This window comes from Varroa destructor, unplaced genomic scaffold (assembly GCF_002443255.2).
Source record: "Varroa destructor unplaced genomic scaffold, Vdes_3.0 BEIS01000002.1, whole genome shotgun sequence".
NCBI lineage: Eukaryota > Metazoa > Arthropoda > Arachnida > Mesostigmata > Varroidae > Varroa > Varroa destructor.
The window spans coordinates 2,913,082-2,938,611 of record NW_019211455.1 but is presented as its reverse complement, the minus strand read 5'-3'; the positions used below and the strand labels follow the sequence as shown (position 1 = coordinate 2,938,611).

The 25,530-nt window shown below is 42.1% G+C and overlaps 1 protein-coding gene across 5 annotated transcripts in view; it reads left to right on the top strand.

The window, feature by feature from the left end:
- Positions 1–1,804: 1,804 nt before the first annotated feature.
- nompA (no mechanoreceptor potential A) overlaps positions 1,805–25,530 on the top strand; it is a 47,452-nt gene continuing 23,726 nt past the window's right edge. For 2 of the 5 annotated variants that reach the window (XM_086980572.1, XM_022790577.2), the window contains exons 1-2: positions 1,821–2,946; positions 25,277–25,377. In XM_086980572.1, coding sequence (XP_086836698.1) covers positions 2,883–2,946; positions 25,277–25,377 — 165 coding nt within the window. In that variant the 5' untranslated portion in view covers positions 1,821–2,882. Of the gene's footprint in view, positions 2,947–25,276; positions 25,378–25,530 lie in introns of all 5 variants that reach the window. The other 3 variants (XR_015321549.1, XM_086980571.1, XM_086980573.1) reach the window with 2 other exon arrangements.

Below are 25,530 nucleotides of genomic sequence, written 5' to 3'. Positions count from 1 at the left end.
CATTACATGACAGCGAAGGCTTTTGCTTCAACCTCTACCATATAGAAGCCAGACCTTGATGGCGCTTTAAGAGACGTTTTAGTGAGCCGACGTCAAGCCGTCCTGTGTCAGAAACGTCCAATGGAAAAACCGTGTTGAACAAGTTTCGTAGAAAGCTTCGACCTTTACTACAAGCCATTATGACACACATATTAACGAACACCTTTACTTACGAACACGGCAACAGCGCAAAGCATGATCTTGTGTTGGTATACGTTGGAAAAATATTGTGACTACTAGGTACATTAACGAAATAGTTTAAACAGGAAGACCCCGGATTACGTTTTGTTGGATGAATTGTGGTTTCGAGATGATTAATTTGATGGTTGATAATTTTACCCTGCATAGCGTGTAGGTAGATCAGGGAAATCAGACAGAATATTGATGACTGAAGCAACTTTACTACATATAGTTGTGTCGTAGTCGACAACAGCATACATCATCCGAAAACTCAGCAAAAATAGCACATATTGAATTATATGGTGATAAATGTGACGATGGCAAATTTTGCACGAACGGTCGTTCTAAAGTGATGCAATAAACCCAAATACAAGTACCACTTTTCAGTAGTTCCACTGAACGATGAACAGCATTATTATCTTTGCCCCGCAATTTAATCACAAAGTGCTTGTTATAATTGAGCTAAATAAAGAAAAAAATTCTATCTATAATTAAGTCTATGTTAAGATAACGATGGCTTAGGACATACTTAGAGGCCTGTCAATAATGGGCACATATCATAAGACATACTCCTGAATTTGAATCAAAGCGAAGCATTTTTTGACGGTCGGCTGGTTGCCTACTACTGGATCCCTCTTAAGAGTATGCACCTACCGATGTAGCCGCTATAGTTGTCGCTGGTGCATCGAAATAGTGTCAAAATGACCACTGCGAACGAGACTAGTACAATATCCGTTTTAGCTGAATGTATTTATCAGCAGCTCTATTCTAGTTGAATAGCTACAAACCAAAGCCAAGTCGATTTCGATTAAAATAACACACGGACGTCGCCATCTCGTCGCTTGAAAAAAATAGGCGCACCATTGAATGCTTTCGTCGCCGATGTCACCAACAGTTTGTCCTCTCCACTCCGCCGCTACCTGTATTAGTAGAAAAAAAAAATTTAATAACCCCAGTGGACGCACTTGGTTTTATTAAGTCTTCACGCTCCCTTTTTTTTCCTATTTTTTCGTTGCTACTCTCATTTCTCTCTTTCGCTATTCCGTGCATCAAGTACCGCATGTGGGCACCGTTGCGCCCTCTTATCTAACAGCAGAATCAATGACTTTATCAACAGTTGTGGTTACCACATCAACAACAGCAACAATAACGATATCGACAATGATAATAACAACAACAACAGCAACAAGAGCTGCCGCGACGACAAGCAATATTGCTGTGACCAATATGTGTGGCGGCCTATAGAACGATTGCAGCGCTTGTTGCGCTTCCCCTATCTAAACCCCCAACTCTCTCTCTCTCTCTCTCGATAGGGACTACGGTGCTCTGCCTTAGTAGTGTGTGGCTCTGTCCATATCGATATGAACGGAACGAATAGTTGTGCTGGTTGGTGTGTGTCTGCTTGTATGAGCGTGTTCATGTGTTGCTCATGTATGTTGATAAGTGCTCTGGACTCACCAGCAAGCCACAACCATCATTAGGCTGTGGCCAGCTGCTGGCGAGTGAACGCTACATTATTTGTTGTAGTAGTGATGATAGAAAGGGCCAACGATGAACGGGCCACAGCGGGCAGTCTAGAATGGAAACCGGAAACACTGTTTCACTGTTGCCCGATGCCAGAGCTGTTGTCATCGCCACTGTCGTGACTAGACACGGTTTTAGAGCGAGCGCGCTGGCGTTAACCGGCCGCTGTGTGCCAACTGCTTAATGTTTGTTGTATTTGAGCTGACGCGTGGCCACCCCGACACGTTCTCTCAGCTTCAGCTTTCGTCCTTATCCTTGTCATCTGGCTCATCCGAAATCAACGAGATATCCAGCGTGAAATGCAGTCCAGAACTATGCTTCTGCACAGGTGGAAAGGGTGTTCGCTAGGTACTGGCAAAGGAGCTCGCAGGTGGGTCGACCCCACGGGCCGTCGGGTACGCATGCTATCGTCTACCATCATCTCCGAGCCATGCATAGATACCATTAGCTCATCCCAACATTCTCGCATCGACTGCCGGATAGCTCACATCGCATAGCTACAGTCGGTATTTGTGTGCCCGGTTCTTGTGGTCGTGCCCGAGGGAAAAGGCCTGCATAGAGTCATCTGTGTAGGCTGCGTAAGGCATCCCAATACCAATAGCATAACATCGCCGGCACAGAAACCCTGTCGAAGTCAACCGTGAAAGTGACGCACAGCTCTTTGGTGCGGGTTGTCCAATCGTTCAAGGGCCAGATCGCAAATTCGATGCTACCGAATAGTGCCTCATTTTCGGTGTGTTTCATTGGTTGAACATTCAACTGTTTCGATGACTTGGGCTTGGATTCTTAAGTGCAGAAAGACGTCTGAAGTTTCCCGACTCTACGCCAAGATAAACTCTATCTTCACTTCGAACAAAATTGGCTCTCAGTGACAACTGCTATTGTACGAGTGGTGATTAAGCACATCGTTGACCGATTGTGAGAAACTGAATGATACAAAAGAAAGTGACTGAAGTTTTTGTTTACGTTATTCCCATCATAGCTAACCCCCTCGAGGACCATTTGCTGCGAAAAAAATATATCGAACACGAAAAAAGCCCAGTAGCACCTAACGTCGTAAAGGAAAGGACGTGCTTTCTACCATCTGGAGCGTACGGTGCGCCCCAGTCTTATGAGTAGTTTGGGCGGTCGCGGGCGTCATGTTCAAAACTGATATGGTGCCCCTTGTATCATTCCTCGCTGCTTTGCGCATTTTAACCGAAGGTTGGTATTATCTCGTAGCAGACACGTACGACAAGCATAATCGAAGACACAGCTATATAACCAGGAGAACAGGTCCGATCGGAAACAGTTAGACATCTAGGAGCACACATATTGAACAGAGTAAAAATTCATAGCAAAGGTTCTGCTGAATGATGTTTATATTGAGTAAAATAAAATAATTTTGACTATTGCAGAGGCTTACGATCGTATAAGTAGTGATGAACTTTTCTAATTGATTCTAGTTTCGATTTGAACGAGGCACGAAGGACCAGCTCCTGATCTCTCATTCAGTAATACCGTTATTTCGTGTACCGGTTTGAGCAGCGAATAGGTTGCAGTTAAGCAGCAAGTAGTCTATAGTGAATAAATATATTACTAACTAGATAATCATATTATAATTAATACGGAAACATGTCTGGCGTATGTAAAATGAAACAAGTACGTCTAAGGGAAAAGGATAAATAGGTGCTACCGCTAGGCACATATCGAAATATTCACCTGCAGGACTTTTTTTTTTATCGTGCGTTTTTGTGGCTTTCGTGTGCTTTTCGTTCTTTCAAAGATGCGTAGAAGATTAAGAAGTGCACATGTTATTTGTTGTACGCTTATAGCTGATCCTTTGGTTGGCCAAGAAATAAACAAAACTAGCTAGAACATAGTTGAGAACTAGGAATTTTTTTGTCTTATTCGAGACACGAACTTCGGACAATTTTTATATTCTTTTATTGAAGTTCTATTCTGATACATTAGCCTGTGTATTAAATGCCTTGTATGTAGCTATGTAATCAAAGGTTTACTGTCAAAGACTTCGCTCATACGAGTCAAATACAAGTACTGCTCTGCCTCGAAAGGCACGGAAAAAAACAGCGCACCGTATCGTACACCAGACGATGACCGCATGTGGCCACTGAAGTCAAACCCTTAAAAATTGATTCATTGGATAAGTTAGCCCACTCACCTTGATGTTGTTCACAACGAACGCGGCTGCTAGATCCCTTTTCTGGTCACCGTAACCCCACACGGGACAAGGGGTGTCGAATTCGTATTTACTGAACCCACAGACCGGCCACGTATCCCCTGGAGACTTCAATAGGCAAAACGCTAGAAAAAGGAAGTCGATACGGTGATAGTTCTCGGCGATCATCATGGCGAGGGCTGTGTCGCTTGGTTGTCTTATTGCCTCTATGTATTAGCAAAGAATTCATTTCTGTATGGCTGATTAATACAGCTGTACCCCCTCCGTTTTAGTATATGGAAAAATTTGTCGATAGAACTCTTCTTCGACATCATGATTTTCGCATTTTGTTCTCCCAGACATTTCACTTCAGTTGGCCACGGGTAAACGCAGACTTTCCACTCCTTTCCCGTAGCCTTATCTTATTTGGTGAAGAAGGAAGCAGCAGGATCACGAACAGTTTCTAAAGTCAATAGCACAGCGACGGCCAACATTCGATTGCATGAAGCATCGTGCAGAGCTTTCCGTATAGTGTAACAAAACATCAGATATTATTTCCTCACCACTCCCAGGCTCTTCTGCCAGTCTCTCCGTGAAGTTGTCGCCTTATCTCTGTCAGTATCCACACGCAAATCGTGTAAACTCGCGAAAACTTGCGAAAATGCTTATTTAAAAACAGTTCGGGTGAAACAAACCATGTACAAAGGAATTAGAAATGACGATAAAAAGAAACATTCTAGTGGACGCAATCATAGCAGATACAAGCCTACCACGCTTTAGATAATTCCTGAGTGTAATTCAACGACTTTGTCAGGTTGGGCCGCAGATGAGCACTGCCTCAAGATCGACGCCCGCCTCTGACGTTCATCAATCCTAAATTAATGACCACCAGAGGTCATTAACATAGGATTGACATTAACGTAGGACCACAGGTGAAAATTATCTTGTAAAATCAATTATAGTACTCTTTAGCCAATTATATTACGTAGCTGGCATTCTATGGCATGGATAGTAGACTACGGTGCCATCTGAAGCTGGCAAGGATTTGGTACCAAAGACAAATGGAAGCAGGAGAACTCACCGATATTCAAGTATGTGATTGTTAAGGACGATACCTGTAAAATCACTCCAATAGAAGCAAGTTTGCCAAATGAATTAATAATGGAAGCCGTCGCAGATTGCGGGATTTGTGAAATATAATTAAATTTACACATCCTTCTTAGCCGATTTTATTTGTATTACTGGTTCCTTTCGTTAAAAAGCGAGCCCGGATCGAATCGTTGTTAGGACCAAGTCGCTGCTGAATGATCGGCGTCACATAGATATTCATCTTCCGCAAACGGCAAACTTGTCCGCCAAGAAACTACAGTTCCCCAACAACGAATATCTGTTTTTACTACACAAACGTCATTCATCTCGTGAACTGTACGTAACGGTCGAAGTCTTAACCATAACAAAAGAGCGATTCCTGGCTGGCCTATGCAATATCGGTCACTGGAACGAGGTCCTTAACATTGAAGGCCTTCGAAATGATATGCAGTACAGGGGTAAATTTTCGAGTACTCAAGCATATTTGTCTTTGAGAGCCTCTTGCCGTTCTTTACTAGCTCATATCGAGTACTGCGTGTGTATGAGATCAGATTTAAGCATGGTCAAATTGTTGTTAGGATTTCCAAAGTTAACGCTGAACTATACGGAGCAGGATATTGAATCTCTTCAGTTGGCTTTATCTATGGCAGTAAAATCAGCCAGCTGGGAGTCTCGCGAATAGGCTTATTTGCTGGAGAACATCACCAAAAAAAAAACAATGTAAGTGTAGGTAGTCGTGGTTACTGTAAACCAAATCGATATAAAATGCCAGTTAAGCTCCCCCCCCCCCCCCCAGCAATTTAAACTCCTTTTCTAAAAATACGGAACTTTTAAGCTGTTGCATCGTGTTGCGATTCGTACCTATTCTAAAAAATAACCGGAAAAGTTTATATAAGGATGTTTCTAGGCTTCAGCGTGACACGCTTGTCTAAGTTTATTTGGAGACATGCGAACTTCTTTCATCTACATTTTCAACAAAACAAATACGCGTGTGGATTTCCCTCACAGATACCCATGATTCTCAAAAGATAGATTAGGTTATCAGAACAACTGGTTGAGTACCGATACCTACGCCTTTACCGACCGACACTCATCTCCATTCAACTCCTTTCTTCACAATTGTCTCTTAATGGTAAAAGTGTAGACTCTATCATGAATATGAGTATTCGCGTTTAGGTATCTAGGAACTGCAAAAAATCATCGATAGCCTTCTAACGTGTTACTGAGAATCGAAAACTAAATATCTCTGTAGCTAAAACTACTACCTAAAAATACTCTTCGCTGCTCCTTTGAAGTATCAGAGCACTCGAACACATACGGAAAGTCTGCTGTTGCCAAAGCCATCTGCCAATAGTCACAGCATTATAGTTCCTTTGTAGGGGGAAAGCTAACGTCAAAGCGTCGTGAGTACGGGCTACATTAAGCGTTTTGCCCTTCGGCTGCTGCTGTTTCCGCTCCGTCTTCATTTTGTCTTTCTCTTCAGTCATTCGTCGCTCTTGTTGGGCGCGTCGGGCAGTCGCACCCCAATGCTGCCGCTGCTTATGACGTTGCGACGGCTCGAAACTCATTTCGATCGTCTGAGTCAGAAACGCCAATATTTATCATGACTCCGCCCTTTATCCAGGCCGCTATTTGTAAACGACGCGAGGCTCGTCCCAGAATACGGTTCGCCTTGCAAGATTACACATATGCTCCAACAATAAAGGCAGGTGTGTCACCAATGGCACGACGGCCTCGCAGCCGCCACTTCCAATACTGTGGTTACCCACAACCGTTCAGTGAGGGGTTTACCGAGATAGCTAGCGAATATGCGTTCAAGGAAATGAGATGGAGATAAGTCTCTCTTCAGGTGATGCAAAACAAAGTACACTGACGAATAGAGGGCCGCGACTAGAATGTTACAATTCATTTATTTCTAAATACCGGCACTTCGTCGTAAGTCTTTGAGACTACCCACGGTCAGCTTCTCTCAGTCAGAGGTAGGCATTCGCATAGGTCATTCATGACGACACGGGCGCCGATGTTGAAACAACTCTCGAATCCTGTCAACCTGACGCGTCGTCCTACTGCTTTGTCGCCTCCGTGCATGATGTACAGCGATAGTCGGGAGAAGTAAAATAGGTGAACCTGGCATATTTCTACTGCGAGTACATACTAAAAGTCTATGCTAATAGCAAAAGTGAAAAAAAGAGTAGCGCGCAAACCTAACACAACGCAGATGGCACAAAAACATCACCGTCACGTAAACGTTGCAGACGTCATGGACGTCAACTGGTGTTCCGGTTTAGTTTTAAATCGCACGTTCATTTCATCATCACTAGATCGCCCAGACAGGGTCACTGGCGTCTGGCGTCACCGTACAAGCTTTTCCAGCCCTGGGTGTCTGCCAGTTCGTCTGTTGGCGTGTGTATATGGGTTGGGCACGCTGGGCGCTAAGCCACATCCGGTCGCCGCTATTGACGCAAATCGTCTCGTATTGTTGTCCAGACTATTATTCTTCGTGCTGTTGCCGCTACTGCTGGTACAGCTGTGGCTGTTATCGGAGAAGTCATTTGTATCGCTAATCCGCATTTGCCCCGAAGCTTTGCTACTGGAGCCAAAGTCCTTGAGTTCTTTTCAGTTGTTGGTTTTGCCAAAAGGGAGCTGTGTATGTATGAAGGAGCGACGTTGCACGTTCTGGGCAGACGACGATCTCTGCATTTCGATCGCGTAACATCAACCATTACGCCATGACTGGCGCTGACGCATGGCGCCATTGACTTTCAAGTGGAGGTTGGCCACCACCGTCGGCGACTGCCTTTCGTGCATTAGCGCGGATCAAACCAGGCGGTCCATACACATGACAGGCGCATCGCCGAGCCATGCAAACAAACAATGAGCCGCGGTCTTAAGGGCTTGTCCGACATCGGAGGTCACTAACTTAGCAAGCCAGTTAGTTAATAAGTTGCCTGCATAGACACATAGGACGGTTGTTCTTGTTATTGTTGTTCAATTGTGTTTATTACATAGCTTGCAAGTGACTTAAAAACAAATACGTGTAAAAAAGAAACAGAGTACAGAGAACAACGCTAGTAAATATCCAAAATAAGCCGACGCGTAAATCGTATGACAAAATGTGCCGACGGAGGTTGCTGCTACTAATCCCGTCACTACTTATATTATTGTTATTATTAATATATATTTCTCGTATGAACTGCTCGCAAATTATCAACAATAGAGTACATACATAGATGATACACTGACGTCTCTCGGAGTATGCGCGCGAGAGGCTATACATAGCGTGCTGAAGGCCGTTCCATTCAAGTCTGGCTCATCGTTGTGTACACCCACGTTCAGCACGAGTAATATGTGAAACCGTCTGATCAGTGAAGAACACGAATGGACGCAAACTCAGATATGCTGACGCCTCGATAGCGAGGCCACGAAGTATTTGCTGTCCAGGCGATCAGACAAAGTGAAAACACAACCGCTGATAGCCTATCCATTGCTATTTACTTGTACGTTCACTAGTAAGTCAAGCGTCTTAGTCAAATTATAGCCTTGTCATCTTCGTAAGAGCTGTATGCATCGCTTGAAAGCCCTCAGAGCAGAACAGAGGGTATGCAGAAAATGCCTTACGATATGGTACAGTCATATATAGTATAACGCGAACGTACATAGATTATCACATGCACCGCAATATATATGTATCGACCCTTGTCTATATAGAAGTAGGGATTAACGTGCTTGCTAGCATGCCAAAATGGATGAAAATTGCCTTTGGACCTCCCGTATTAAGGACTCACGAGGCCGAGGCACGCAAACAGTGAGAGAAACGGAAACTGGAGGACCAGATATGCCTTCAGCAAATGACCTTCATTATAAAATATTGGACGAACAATGCCATAAGCGCAATCAGCGCCGTTAATATCCTTTTTTTCTTCAATATGCCTTTCTATCACTTCCCGTTGACAGCAGATTATGGATTTATGCCCATTTGGGAATGACAATGATTGTAGTTATAGTAGCAACGATGATGGCATTTTAATTCTAGAAAATCACGGCTTTCAACAATAATTCTTTTCTGTCCTACATTCGATCGATTTCAATATCCATCTGTCGATTCCGCTGACCCTGTGCCAGCTCTGCCTATTTTGCCTCTACCTTTTTTGCACTTAGTAACTTGTTGATTGTTTTTATTAGACCTACAAGCCGATAGGAAGAAACGACGTTCCTGAAACGTTCTCTTTTTGATGTATTTTTTCAGTGCACATACCCAGCTTTGCTCAGACGCTGATACCTTAGACTATCGAATCTCATTCTGCTCAGTATTCCCGAGTTTCCTCGGTTTCTATGCTCTTAGCCAAGAAACGTGCTCATCAGGTTCTGTATCGTTCCTAACTTAACCCTTCATTCAGTTGTTAATTAACAGCTGTTCACACAATGTCTACCGATGCTTCGCCAATCAAGCCACTCAAGGCTTCAGGCTTTTTTCAATGAACTGAATTGCATTGCCGCTCTACGATTATGCGAACAACGGCAACTAGGACACACGATCTCTAGAGAACTATTCTCCAAGAAACAATCAAACATTCAACCGTTACGTTATTAACTGATGTTTCCTAACTCCCATTTATTATAACGTTTTAAAGAACCTCTTTATTGTTCCTGGTAGAACGATCGCTTCAACTATAAATCCCAACGCTACTTGGACAAGACCACTATTAATCACCGACTCTGAGATGAGCATTTTTTTTTTTCCTTCAAACGGCGTTCCGATGTTGACTTCTATCACTATGGAACCTTTCTGATTTCGCAAAATTCCACGGTTTGGTCAGTGCTGTGGCATGCGTTGCTCTGACACTCGTGCCCACGTGTACATTATCTTAGCGACTGCCTATTAGTTTATTTACCGTAGTTCGTAGCCAAGCACTAAGGATAGCTCTTTGTATTTAGCGTTACCAGCCTGCAGGCCGGTTAGGGGTAAAACGAGTGTGGCCTCATCAATGAAGTCATCTTTACCGTAAACGCAGCAGTGCCTGTAAGCGACAATATTGGCCCGCGTCTGAACGGGCCTTCGCTGTAAACAGGCAGCAGCCGATAATAGCCGATGATACTGGTTGTGGTACTAGTGATAACCACTGAGGTGGTCGCCGGGCCCAAATCTAGGCCATCTCACATTGCCGCTGTAGCTATGGCCGCTAGCTTAGCTGCTGGAGCCAGTATAGCAACCGCTGCCCTGGACTACAATGTACATCCGGCATAGACACACGGACTCTCGCAGTCGGTAGGCTGAACGGCTTCTAAGCCACAGAATTGCGACAGGTGCGAGTTATCGAGCTCTTCATTGGCTGCTTGACCGCGACCATCAGGCCAGCCCATCGGCCAAACGTTATATAAGCACAGGGGCAGCGTCAACAAGTATGCTTCAGCATTTGATGTGCCCGTCGTACGCTACCATGTGAACTGTAGCTGCAGGATTGTTTATTTGTGACGGAATCATCATCAGTAGCAGTCCAAGTTATGATGGCAGGACGATTGCTTATTTCAGACACGCACAGGATCTACAACGATCGATAACGCGTGACTCGGCAATCCGTATGGGTGTAAAAACATGATTGATAGTTGAATTTGACAGCGGTTATGTCCATTGCAGTATATACTGTTAGTGTGACATATGTAGACAGAGAACTATTGTGGTCCGAAGCTTGATGGCTACGTAGCTACTACAGCATTTGGATTGTCAAGCCACTTGAACTTTGCGGAGGTTTAAGCAGGTTTTTTTTTTATCTTGATATAACGGTTGCGACCAACACAAAAGAAAAAACTTTTTGCCTTATATTACAAGTATCGGTATGAATGCGTTATAACGTGAACAACTGGTACACACATACACATGTTAACAAATTAACACATACACACACACATGTTAACAAATTAACACATACACACACACACGTTTATAGGAATGGAACATGACAGGGTTCGGGAACGTGGCCCATGAAAACAATATAGTCACGCTTTATCTATGCTATTTGATTTGAGAGGATTCCTAATATCATTCAAAATATCTGTAGATTTCTATTTTAAATTAAAATTAAGAAAAAATAAAAACAGGCGTCGTTGTTGACCTACTGTTATCCTCCTGAATTTAATGATAAACTTTTCACTTTACACACGCAGGAGACAAACATTTAGTCGAAAAAAAGGTATTAATAATTTTTCTCATTAGGCAGCTTCGAAATCTTCGGCCATATGAATCGCGTCGAGTTGGCGTTAATGTCACTCGGAAGCTGATACGATCAACAGTAACTGATGCCCTAAAATTATTAGAATGCATTTATTCCTATTTAACATTGAGTGCCTTAGAAATGAGTGAAATTTTTACAAAAATTTGCTTTGTTTAATAATTTTATTATATCAAGAAAAAATTTTGTGCTGCTTATGGCCAAGATGTGATACTGAAACAAGTGCTTCGAAACGTAACTTCGTCATTTTCGTTCGAAGGGTTTCGATAATATTGCCAAGAAGTGAAGTCCACAGCTTGAAGCCGTCTGAACGAACATGGCTGGAAAAAAAAAGCTTGCGGTTCGTATGTCACGCCAATTGACGGGGCAGAATTTACCTGATCGTATTTCCATCTGCGAACTGACGCTAAACAAGGTATTGTTATATGTTTGGCGGAATCGGAAAGGAATTGTGCCGTCGTTTGGTAAGATGGTCGGCTCAGACCTCTGCTGTCTGATAACTAACAAAATTACAACGAACTACTGAAAAAAATCGATCGGAATTGGCGAACAGCAAAGGCGTACTCTTCAACTCGGACAATCTCGGACCACATGCGTTTCTACTTAGCTAGTAAAACTAGGCCTGGAAAACTTGAATGGAAAACCATCAGGCTTTCATCTGTTTCGGCCTATAAACAATTCCCTTAATGGTGCCAATTTGAATTTTAATCAGAAGATGCAAAAATTACTTATCACAGTTATCGCTCAGAAATCGCAGTGCTTTGATTATTGCACTGTCGAAAATGGCGGAAGGTCGTTGATCGAAATAGTGTAGATCTAGTTTAATAATATTATGTTAAGATAGTCGGCACTGTTTCCACAGCTCATTATAGCAATGAGGCCATGTTTTTTTTATTTGAAAGAGACGGCCAGAAAAGCGGATCGCATTATTAACGATACTTATTCTATCACTAAGATCACTTATAAACATTTTGTCGTTCTGATGATCTTGAATGGAAATCGCGTACTGCCAAAAAAGTAAAAATCGTTAAAGACATTACGTTAAAAAAGTTATTACCGTCAAATTGTATTATTTTAGATGTTACAAAAAAAAAATAACTCTCTTTAGTATATAAAAACGATATACAACGCAATGTCGAGGCGTTTATATGGCCTTTTAGCCGGCCCGTTTGTCTCTCACAATGGTTTACCCAGATGAGCGAATTAACGTGTTTTCCCATAAAAGGCTGCCTCGGCGTGTGATCATTCCATTGTCGTTTAACTGTATTTTCATAAGAACTCGTGTACGGCCTAAAAAAGCCGTGTATTCTCCACTATATACCGATTTCATCAGTAACCCCTTTTGAGTTATTAAAGTTAGCCCTTATTACTAAGAAGACAATATTGTCAATTCTTTAACGACAAAATCGCAGAAGCAGATATGGCGATATTCGTCAATCTGCATGATGTACAGATTTCAAATCCGATTAAACAAATTGTACTGCGTAATGCTACTACTCGCGTACAAATATGTGCCTTAACTGAAGGTGCATTATTAGTTTAAAGTTATTTGCCCATCCTAAGTGCCTGTTGCTGCCCCGCCTTGGTCTTGTGCGATTGGCTCTCACAAAAGTGTACACGGGTACGACGCGGAAGAATTTATAAAAGATAGAAATAAGCTATGTTTGTAATTACTTGAGGTGAAGGTCATGGCTGCTTATTCATTTCCAATAAGCTTTAATAAACTGCCGTTTGAATGCACCGCGGGTAACATTATAGACATGAAGCTCTCTCAGATAGTTTTGCATTGGCTAACATAACACAGGCGAGCCAGCTTTCAAATGTTGTGGAACGAGCTAACAGGCTTAAGCTGAATGTATATCTTTGGCGTATTTTTTTCTTTCAACAACCTCGGCCGCTTTGCGTTAATCTACCTGTGCTCGAGCAGTATAAACGACGGAACCTAATTAACTTGGTCATGTCGATAAAATCAGTATATAGACTATTGGACACAAGCACAGATACTTGAGTTGTGCATATATTCGATCGTCAAATATTTATGTACATCGTAATTATTATTATGGGAAAAGGCTATAATGAAAATACGATGGCTCCTGGAAGTTCATTAGCGTATGACTTCCAGAAATGCGGCAGGCAGGGATCACATTCGCCGCAGACGTTATCGCCGAGGTCAGGGGGTAGCCTCTTATTTTGCGGACGAAAGGATATACCGGTCGAGCCAGATGTTCCGCTTGCCATAGCGGCGCATCAGCCCAGATCTCTGATCTACTCCACGTACAAGCGCACATGTTGCAGGTACTTTTCTTATATTTGTCGTAAAAAGACCAGCCGCTCGATGGTAAGCAATGCTTAACCGCTTAAGTATCGGACAAACTTGAAACACCCAACTGGGTAAATGTTTCATTTGATAATGTTGAGTATCCACCTAGGTGGGTGGACATTTTGATTGTTCCTCTATATAAATCATCTGAGTCGCAGCAATAAGGAGGCCAATTTGAAATCGCAGCGGCTCTGTTCGATATTGTAGACAATGATTTTTATTTTCTACCCAATTGCAAACGCATACGAAGTACGCAATAACTCCCTGTTAATCATCCTTCCTGACAACAGGGGCATACAATACGTGCGCCTTCCGCACCATATCCCTTCTAATTAACTCTATAGAAATGAGCATATAACTACTATAAGGTCCCTTATATGATGATTGTGAGGTAGTGGTCTTTTTAAGTTTTCGTCGTAGCTTTTAATCATTACACTTCTGGGTGACCGAGATAAGGGGAGCTCACCTTCTAGCTTCCAGTGTGTTTCACCCTATTTCATATTGCCGCGCTGTAATGATGTCACTGGTGGGGAAGGTTTTCAACGCGTACATCGAAATTTTTAGCTACTTATCGCGTTCCTGTTGCGTCTACTTGTCGTGTGGCCTTTAAAGCAACTCGACATCCACTCGCGGCGATATTCGCGGCTGGTAAATACTTCATGCAAGTCACGCTCTAAAGTATTCGAACGGCTGGCCCCCACCCGTTTTATATAATATACGATAAGCCTTTCCTCGCTTCTGCGGTGGCACACGCATCTGTTTTGTATCATATAGGTTCATAATATGGTAGACTAGAACAGGAAAAATTATCAGGTACTCCGGGAGCATTATTCACGATAACACTTTGTTACTGGTTAAATAGTAAGCTTTATTTCATTGCCATCTATAGTTTGACGTTGGTTTGAATTAGACACGATGGCAGGAAAGGTTGACCCGTTATGCAGCTCATAAAAAAAAACATAATAGAAAGAGCTGGCTGAAAATGTTTTTCTGATAACTTACGGATGCGCCAAACAATAAAATTGGTCAGTAGTATCGTTTCACGCTACAGATAACGAAACATAATATAACAACCTTGCGACTGGCATAGCTTCCTCATTCCTTCTGTGTATGTAGCCACGTATAATTCTGTGCAGCGATGAACTGTGGGAGATTCTGCTGCGAGCATTACTAATGAAAATCTGGACGTGAAAAATAATTCATTCGTCCGTTAACGAGCAATTCTGCCCCAGCCAGACGCTTTGTCGACATTTACCAACAAAGTACCGTATCGACGTATATACACAGACAAATGGATGGATGTATGAAAACACTCTCGTACAATCTTAGTGGCACGTGGTTTTTGTCAGCTAGGATAGCGTCCACGTTTAGATCAAAGGTTTATCTATCCATGGTTCAACTACTTCAACAATAGCTACTCTACTAGCGTTTCTGTTGACGCAAGACAGACAGGCAGGGCGTTCTGCGAAACGCTAGTTCTGCTAAAAAACCTTCTGCTATACGGCAGAATTTTTTCGGTAGAATACAAAACCAAACGATCGCATACCGGTTATTGCCTTATCGCAGTCCTCCCACCGTTGCCAGTTTCTGTGGTCTAAGTGTAGGCTGGCGATTACGGACCTACTGCATGAGGCGTCCCCTAAATAACAATAGCATTAATATTAATGAGGTCACTAGGAACCCTGTTGTTATAGACATGCGCTTTTCGGCTCTTTGTTTCTGTCTGGTTCCGCTACGGCAACGACGACAACAACGATGATAATCGCAGTGGCAACAAAAATATTCAGATTTCAGGCGATGATGACCGAAACCGCGGCGCTAGTAGGCGGAGACCCACTGAGACAGGCATCCAAAGATATTTCAGCCCGGGGGTAAGGCCCAGCGAAGTGGAAATAGCCCAAATTGGCTCGCCTCGTATAACTAAGGGAACACTAAAAATAGAACGAATTGTGTTCGTGGCTGTGACGAAGATATCGACAGTAGAAATTTTGTAATGCACCCCAGCTCTCACTCGCGAAGGGGTAGGGTGGGGAGAGAGAGAGAGAGAGAGAGAGGGGGGGGGGGGTAGGTCATTGGTGCTGGCAGGCAGCGTCTTCATGCTGCCAACATCGAGCAGTCACGCTAATACATAATCGCCGAAGTAGTAATTGGGACACCAGCGCTAACGACACTAGCTAAAGCAACTTTTGGAAATAGGCCGCTAGTGGGCCTATCTAGCAGGATTTGGGATGAAAAGACTGTATTCACCTTTGTTCCCGTATGTGCCTCCTTGAGAGCTGCAGGGAAACACTTGGCTGAGTTCATCGATACTAACTCCAGTGTGGCTATCAATGGTAAAGATCACCTATTCCACGATCCAATTCGAAGCTATGACTTGACGCTATGAAGTCTCATAGTCTGTAGGCATTTCGGTAGAAAAAGCGAGACAGACGTCAAAAAAATTATAATATGAAATAGTTTGGTTCGTCGCATACTGTAATGAATCTGGCAGTGCTCGAATTGAATTGGAAAGTATCACCGTTTGATAAAATATGTATAAAAGATGGCGCGTTTTTAATAATTCTATTAGCCCTGTTTGCAGCTAACTAGCTAACAATAGATCAGTAATAGAGTAATACGTAACGGACGAAAAAGAAATCGATAATATTTACATAATAAAATATCTATATTAGAAAGTTGCATTCTAATAGCATGGCTATCTCTATTCGTTTTCTGAAACGTCAGCTTTTTTTCGAGTATTCTCTTAGCTATTGCAAACAAACGAGTTTAACGTCATATACAAATTTATCATCGTCTAAAATTAGAACGTATACAGAGTTTGTTGATTCTGTGTGGTTACACACATTGTATAGTGTATGATACCGTTGGAAAAAGTGCTTGATTATCAGGACTGATAATGACTAGCACCATCTTAAAACGATGCTTCCATTGTTTCTTTAATTTTTACTGTTCCTGTTCAATATAATTGAGGCGCCAAATGACGAAATATTGCTTATCGTCTAACACTGATAGATGCGACACTGCCGCTTCAGCACATACACAACTATATAACATAATGTTCCCGTGCCATATTTAGCTCTTGTATATACTTAAGTAATTATTTATATTTGTGTAATAGTGATAATTGAATAGACAATAGTTAGATATTTCTGTATTTGGGTTTCGAGAAGCACCCCGTTTACCGTGATCTTTATCTTTCTGCCTGGCTATTAAAAGACCAATCCAACTGGCCAACTGGGCCCTTCTTTTCAAATCTGATAGATAAGGAATAGCCACAAGCAACGGCTAAAGAATGTTGGCCGGAGTTTTTCGAGAAGGCCATCCCACTCCACCGCACCAGCATTTCTACTGTTGCCGCTGTGTTGACCCCCTATTTATTTATACCCGCTAATAACGACTGCGTTGTGTGTAAATGTGCGGATGAATGTACAAAGCCCTTTAAGCTAGCCCAAACCGAGAGCAAATGGGCTGGGCGACCGGCTGAAACGAGGCGAACAGTGGGCGATGGGGCAGACGCAGAATTCCGACAATACGCGCTTGCACATAGTCGAGCTGTTGGTTAATGATTGGTATGTGGGTTTGTCGCGTTCTTCCGAGGGGTGAATCGTTCGAAAAAGAAACGCAAAGATCTTTGAGTTGCGAAACAACGCGCAGCGGCTCTCAGCGAAGTAGCAAGTGGAAAAGCAGCAGCTTCGGCAAAGAAACTCATACACTGTGGATTCCTCTGGCGTACCGAGAAGACATATAACGGGCTCCACATGGTGGCGCTTTGGCTCAAGGGATACCGTTCGACGGCTCTTTCTCTTTTTATCCCTCTCTCTCTAATCGAGTAAATAGCACACGCGGGAAACTTTGAAATTGAACGCTTTCCAGTGCAATTTCAACCCGTCGCTATGTCTGCATCCTCGCGAAGCAGATGCATGTTCTGTTGTCGTTGAGTATCTGCGTGACTCGCTGGATGTACATATCTCTGTGCCTGGTTGCATATCTGTTCGTGCATCGTCGATTCGTGAGGGGTATGTTGGGGAAATGAAAACTAGCGAACATTTCGGTTTCGGCCGACGACCCTTCTAAAAGTCCACAACAATCGCGGTAACGGCGCACGCTGAGTGGGATGAACAGGGCGTGGCTGGATAGTGGTTTAGCAGTAAGATCAGCGAGACGACGCTAGTTCGGTAGTCTCCTTCCACTAGATAGGAAGACATAAGCCAGCGCAGCTGGAAGCGAGTCAACCTGAATAAGTTCCTCTGTGCTAGGTCAAAATGATGATACGACGTCAAATCAAGCTGAGACGCTAACCAAGTGGGCTTCCTTAGCAGCCGCTAATGCAGCCGGCACGTCAATGACTGGCCTCTTTGGTCCGCCTTCGTTCGTAGTCGATAGCAATCGATGACGAAAAAGACGGCAACGAAGACGATCTTGTTCTAAAAGCTCATTGTTGCATACTTATGGTACGGTGGGGCTTGTGTGTGTCTCGCAGTCGATTTAACCTTAATGCCAGCGACGCCTTGACGACCAGCGTTGGTAGCATTGACTGTACGTTTAGAATGTAGGTAAACCACTATAGCGCAAAGGTCGTAGTAGTAAATGATAGTAGACTTATTTAGGTGTTTGGAAAACTATTAGCTCTTACGAAATTATAAGACAAATAGAATTGTCGAACTGTATCATTTAAGCCAGTCTCTGATATTAATTTTTCGTCAACTATAAAGCACAGTGGAACCACTCCTACGAAGGCGACTGAATAGATATCAATTATACCACGATTAAAATAGATAGTTAATTGATCTAGCGACTTGTGAGCTACGGTTGTTTCCGGTTTTGACCTCCGGAAGCTCCAATACAAGATCAACGGAGATACAGGGAAGTGTTCATACCTAATTGTGGCTTATAATCGAAAGGAACGGTACCGCTGATGCATATACTCAAAGAGCCTGCTAGAACTTTGCTGAAAGGAACGATATACTATATAGAGTACATCCATCTGGCAACTAACAACTTCAACGATGTCAGATGTCAGACCTATCCAAGTTATATTCATAGTTAAAAACAAGCATAATTTAGCTTGTACAGCCAAATTTTTACTTTAATTTCCGCGTTGTCTCGATAGTACTTTTCCGTGTGGTCTATTACCAAATAAAGTATGTGCAAAATAAACTTGAACTATCTACCTTAAATACAGAAGCTTTTTAATAGTTCTTATTTCCATCCAGTACGTAATATTGTGTACGTAGCATAATCGAATTATTTCGGTTCTCATAAATGCATGCAACGCATTAAAAGTTACCCAAAACACACCAATAAGATTGTTAGCATTCCGTATCAATTAATTTTCTGTGTAAAAAAGCAAATTGTGTTGAAAGTTTTTGGTCCCTCCTTGAATGGACTTGCTACAATCTATGGGCGGCCAAGCATACGTGGTGGTCTCGCTTCCGCTGAATCTACATATATATATATACGTATCCTGAGTCTCGCTAGGTCATTTTCCCCATTTGCTCTCAGCCATATCCGAAGCGAATGCCTCAACCACAAGATCCGTTGCCCTTTGAGAAAAGAGTATTCGAGGTCGGCGAACCGTGAGAATTTGCTGCAAAGCAGTTCCTTGAATTGACGCAACTTTATAGACCCTAACCTACTTTAGGGCCTAGCTTGCCATAGAGCATATGGTGTCACTATTTGATATACAATTGCAACCTCACCGCGATGATAAGAGGTGCAAAGGCCATATACTCAGGCGCAGTCGAGTTCGGGTGACACCAGTTCCCGTAAATTAGGCGACTGCACTCAATTCTGGCATTTATAGTTTCGACCTGCCACTTACCTGCTCGCTATCTTGACAGATTTTTGAGGCGAACAAGATGCTGAACACGGAAATTTACCTCTATTATTAAAAACTTGGGACAATCGGCTGGCCAAAAGGGAAATCAGGCAAATTCTTTTTAATTGCGCTTTTCTTAGTGTCTCGGCTTTCTGGTCCGGTACTGTCGATAAGCATGGTTTCAAACGGCTGACGTTCAGCGCGAAATGGACTGTATATACGTCCGAATTCGAATCTAGACGATTTTACATGTCCTTAAGTTTAGTAGGAAAACACGTTACCATGTATAAGGATACAAAACGAAAGGTACTCACAGACAAGTAAATGAGTTAATATACGTTGAATACATCAATTATTCATACCTGTAGTTTATTCTTACCTGAGGTTTGTTCTGAGTTTTCGAACTAATTGTAGGTTGAAGGGCCGGAAAGCTTTGCGTCAAGGTAACCTTTACAGTTCGCGGAGAAACAGTGGGGCCGATGGTGGTTATCGGCTTGTATGTGTGTGATATACCCGATCTCTTCTCTAAGAGTGATGGCCTTTTTTGTTCAGTCGAAAGTAATCTTCTAAACTGCTCAAACGCGTCCGCGGCATGGCCTTTAGGGGGCAGAAAGCTTCGCCAAAATTCTTAACCATCGAACACGACTGACAATAAACCATCGTAGCGTGCGCGACCCGTCTAAGTTCAGTTGAAGGCAAAACGATATAAGTTAACGGTGCTATAATAAATATTGCAAACTCTCCTGACTGTCATTGCATGGGCTTCTAAATAGTTCTACTTGTATTTTTGGCACCCTCGGCACTATCATATTGCCCTCATTTTAACCGGTGAAGACTAACGCCTTTTTGTTGATTGTTTCTATTCTACTTCAACCCCTGATCTCCTTTGTGTGAATGAATTAGCGATAAAAGACTCTTTATCCTACATAAAGATAAACAAAACGGTGTCGAATTGTAACCGGCATCCATTGAAAGATGACTTCAGCCAGTACGACTCTGTCAGAGCAGGTCTTTCTGCTGGAGCACCGAAAACCTGGCTAGTAAATACCTGACACCCGACATAATATCATCACTTGACATTGCCAGCTAGACTAAATCTACACGGGATATGGGGGCGACTTGTAAGATCACCTACTCTCATATATCGTTCCGGTAAGCTATGTTCTCAAGATTTTCTGGTGAGGGGCTTTTCAGTTGAAGAACGTTCGATTTTGGAACCAGGCAAAAAACACGCAGATCCTTTCAAGACAGAGCTAAAGATGTTACGAAGTACACAGATAAAGCCCCGTTAGTTGTAGCGGGGGTTGTAACACTCAGGTAAGAATGAAAAACTATGATGAGCCATTTGCGATCTTTGTTTTTAGAGCTACGCGGCGAAAAAGGCACAAAATCTCGGCCTCATTGGTCTCATGCCGGAAGCCCCATAGACTTAGGCTTTAGAGTTGAGGACGCCAGGGGGAAAGCTCGCTGATTGGCGACGCCGACTGATTAGCGATGTCTTGATCCCCCGTAATTGCTTCTACGGAGTACAGTCACCAATGTCAGTGACTCAAATAACGACGAAAGAGGAGTAAGAAGCTTTATCAACCTAAGTACGGTCGACGTTGTAACCAAATCGAGTGGCAGACTATTGCTTACAGCAAAGAAGAAACGGAGACGCGTGGTCTAAAAAACTTCCGTAGCTTGTTAGACGGATGGGCATATGAATGCGCGGTATTACTTGCAACCTTGGTCTGACAATAATTATCGGATGGCAGCTTAGATCCGTTAAAAAGGAAAATTTGATCTTCAGGCGATGATTCGGAAATTTAAACTTAAAACACTTAACTCTTCGGTAAGTGAATCTGAATTTTATTGTAAACCTAACTAGCACTCTTTAAATACCGCTGTCTTCTTTTATTACTGGGCTTTTTACTGGAAGGTTTGAGTGTGTAAACGTCGAGATCCCAACTTAAACTAGTTAGTTCTTTCGGTTAGCAGCTAAAAATATTACCACTGCACTGTAGAAAGGACTCAATCGATCCTATGTCCTGCACCGGTATTTGATTCGAGTTATGTGCACTTCTGCATTAAGGGACTTTGTTACTAGGAACACGGTAGAATGAGCCGCGTGTTTTCCTACATGGTAGACGATCCGCATACCAATTTCCACTTGGGTCTTTTTAGCGGTCCTTTTTTAGGCCCTCAATGCTCCTCTATGTTCTTTGCTAAAAGTGGGCCCCTGCAATTAATACATTCTGGGTTATTCTTGCAGAGGAACATAAGGTGCTCAGAAACCCGCTTTCATTTGATTAAATTCAAATGAACGCTCTTTTTGAATTTAAATAAGCACTCGGCGATGCGTTTTTTTTTTAAAACGCATCGCTGATCGCCCCACCGCTTAACGTCCACAGCGCACCAGTGACCCTTAAGTCATCGCAGTAACAATATCATTACGGTGCACCAAGAACAAATGCAAAAGAGGCACTCGGTTGGAACGAAAATGCCCTCTATTGATATATGTCCGTTACGTCCCGCTGGTTTTTCTCATATGAAGGGTAAATAACTTCTGCAATTTAACTCAATCCGAGAAACCTGTTATTCGCTCAGTAATAAACATCTAAAAGTGACTATTCTCGTTAAGTTAAAATAGACCGTCACTGGTGCTGAAATTGGGTCTTGACAACTTTTCAGTGACAGTTTAGGTCGTCGCCAGGGTTTTAGCTACTGCAGTAATGTTAGTTGATTCGCCCTAAAATTCTGCGAAATCTAATGTAATGCCTCACACATGGTCAGAAAAGTATAAGTATCAATTATCGAAGTTTAACGGCAATTTATGACTTTACTATTAGTGTGACAGATAGGCTAATTACGCAGACTTTTCGACCGCTACGAAGTTAAGAAACTTCAGGCTTGCCTGTTTATCGATGGGTACCAAAATAAGCCAAAAATGGTTAACGGCCGTTTTGAAAAGGTGTAAATATTCACTAATGTGACCGGTGTGATGTATGTTATAGCATAAAATGAAAACGGTAACGCTCTTTGCTGGAAATCTGAATATTTTCAAAAAATTAGAAGCCTAATCATATGGGAATAATACATGTTTTGATTGATTTTGTTCTATCTTAACATCCTTCCAGGCGAAGCCCTCGCGATTAAATGTGGCCTATTTTCCCACTAGAATTCCATATGCGCTATAATATGGTAAATAGAACCTCTAATAATTCCCACGTCCGAAATACATGCATAGTCATCCTTGATGATTATTGCCGTTACCGGGATTACAGATTGTGCAAGCGGGCAACGAAGAAGCCTGCGTTTTTTTATACATTGTGCACCATTTCCTGTTTTCATCAAAGTGCTAACGACGAACTAATAACGGCTGAAATCAAAGAACTCAATCAGCTAAATTTAATATTATAATCTTGGAGTGATGTATTAAGGCTTCATAAATAATTTAATCACTGGAAAAACCTTCGAATAGCCATTGGCTCTATTAGAGTAAGCAAAATGTAGCCATTGCGGAGGTTAGACAAAGGAAAAATATTCAATCTTGCTTATAGATAATATCGATAATGTAATTTACCGATACTGTTTGTCAAACAGTTAAATCTGATCTGCATGATGCATAAACCCTTAATCTGTCAAAACTAGAAAGGAAAAAAAAAAATAATACACGACGCCTTCGTATGGGCCTGCTTGCTGCTCGGCCAATGTATTTCAATGGACTCTCAATTAACCTCAATACAATTGATTCAGTTAATCGTTCATTAAATCGACTTGAGTAGTACTTCAAGTGACACCGAAAAAAACCTAATTTTGGCCGACGGACACTAGTCGTATTTGAAAACATTAACATATCGATGCATAGATAAAAGATTTTCAACACCATCGTTTCGTATTGCCTTTACATAGCCTCGTTTCTCCAACCGACAAAGGGCTCAGTTCCGGCTCAAACATTACGTACGCTTTTCTAGTCAAATCCATCAACTGCCATCAAGCTGCTTCACTAGCTAACCATTATAACGTTGCACCGAACCTCCAATGGCCGGGAACTTAATTCCCTACGCGTCTACAGGACTAACGCTTAATTTCTATATACTTCTAATTCATTTTTGTCGCTAACACATCTAGTGGTAATAGAACAAATACATCCAATAAAAACCTAGTACATACACATTTATAACACATATGATGTATATTAATGTAAAAAATACATGAACATTTTACCCCACGAATAAGTTCCCGTATCCACCAAGCTCATCGACGTAGTACGTTGAAGTACTCGTCGGCATAAATACGAAAAACTTTCCCTTTGTCAAAAACAATAACGCTTTCGTTTACGGCGTGAGTTTCGTACATTACCCACTTCATTAAATTTCTTTTGCCATATTTATGCCCTCTCAAAAAACAAATGCGTCCATGCCGATAATTTCAGCGTGTATCTTCAAATAGCCATGCATCAACCTTCAGAACTAGTACTAGCTTTCAGAAGCGAACGTCGTTTCGATTATTGTCGGCAAATCGTTTGCAAAAGGGTCTGTTTCACAAATAAAAACAACTCATTGAGAAGTCGGAGTAAGGTATTTGGCTTCACTAAAGAGGCATAACCGTAAGATAGCAAAGTAGGCGCTTATTATTGTTCTGGCAAACACTTTTCGGTCGAGAATTGGCAGCTTTTATTATTTGCACTGTGAATAAACATTTTTTTTTTTCGATCTAACAACAATAACAAACAAGTCAGCCTATTTGAGATTATTCGTCTCTCCGATTCTGTTGTTTCCCTTTTCAATATTCTTTCGTGTATAAACAAAAAGAGCATCTATATAAAATATCTCAGCCGCCGAATTAAATTCCGTTGATCGAAACAAAAGTGGTTGGACACTAGGTAAAACTAATTTTTACTATTAAGTTTAGTCCTTTTGCACATACGGGTCTGTAAAAAGACAGGAAGTACGGACTAGTACTTATTTTCGATTTATACGAAAGGTCCGATGTATGTTCGTAGAATACTAGAATATTTACTCTGATCACTTTCAGCCTGCTCAGACCTCTCTCCCATTGATAAGTGTATGCCAACAGATTACACAGTATATTTTCTAAATTCAGGGTCGTTACCCAGAGTATAGGTAAATTAAAACCCAGATAAAACATACGCTCCACCTGGAGGTATCTTATTAAGTGATTTTGTGCAGAATTATTCTGACTATTATCACGAAACGTGACGTTGTCCAAAGCCGGGGAAAAAAAACAACCATTCTGAATATTTTAGTCACGCTCTCTTTAAATACGGTAGAGGCGTCTAAATTTTTCGCTCCTTCAAGTGTTCACCCTCGACAGTATTTAATAATTCTCCAGCAATATTTAACCTTCGTTGGTTTATACCACATGCGTCACACAAAAACCCGGATAGGATTCGTGTCTGTCGTTAGCATGAGAAGTTGGCCTGAAAACGATAAATTTATTTAGAATCGGCAGTAGTGAATCATACCACTACAGCTGTCAGGCAACCTGATGTTTGTTAAAGAAGAGTGTTTCCTATCATTCATGTACCTTTCAATTAATAATAATAGAACGCACAAACACTTTAACATTATCTATATGACAAGTCACATCGCAGAAAGGTACGGTCGTCGTCGGCGCATATTTTACTTGCGATTTCGAAATTGCCATCTACCTCCCGACGAGTTGAGACTTTGTTACCCCAACCACGTTTATTTTTCAGTAGAATCAACTATGACGGACATGAAATGAATACCAAATAATCACAACCGTAGAAAAACCTTTCAGACGGTTGAACCTGTTATAAACGCTTACTTGACGGATCGGCTCAAGTAATAGTTTTAGCAGTAAATAACAGTAATCAGAATGGTAAGTTCGCGATGCTGATAATTATTGCCAATTTTCCCCGCGTACTAAACTGAATTTGTGCTTCGTTTCAGCCCAAACGTGCAACAATGGATTGGGAAAACTGGTTTATGAGAAAATTTCAGACTATAAACTTAGTGCCGGTTTCAGCGGAGGAAGGCAGCGTGTAGAGTTGGTATGTATAACAGTTTAACATAGCATGAAACGGCGCCAACTTGTGCAATCCCAAGCTTTTAAGGAGCAGGGATTTGCCGTACAGCATACCTAGTTGGTTTTCTAAGAAGACCACTAATCCCCCTTGATGAACAGCGCATCGTATATTTCCACG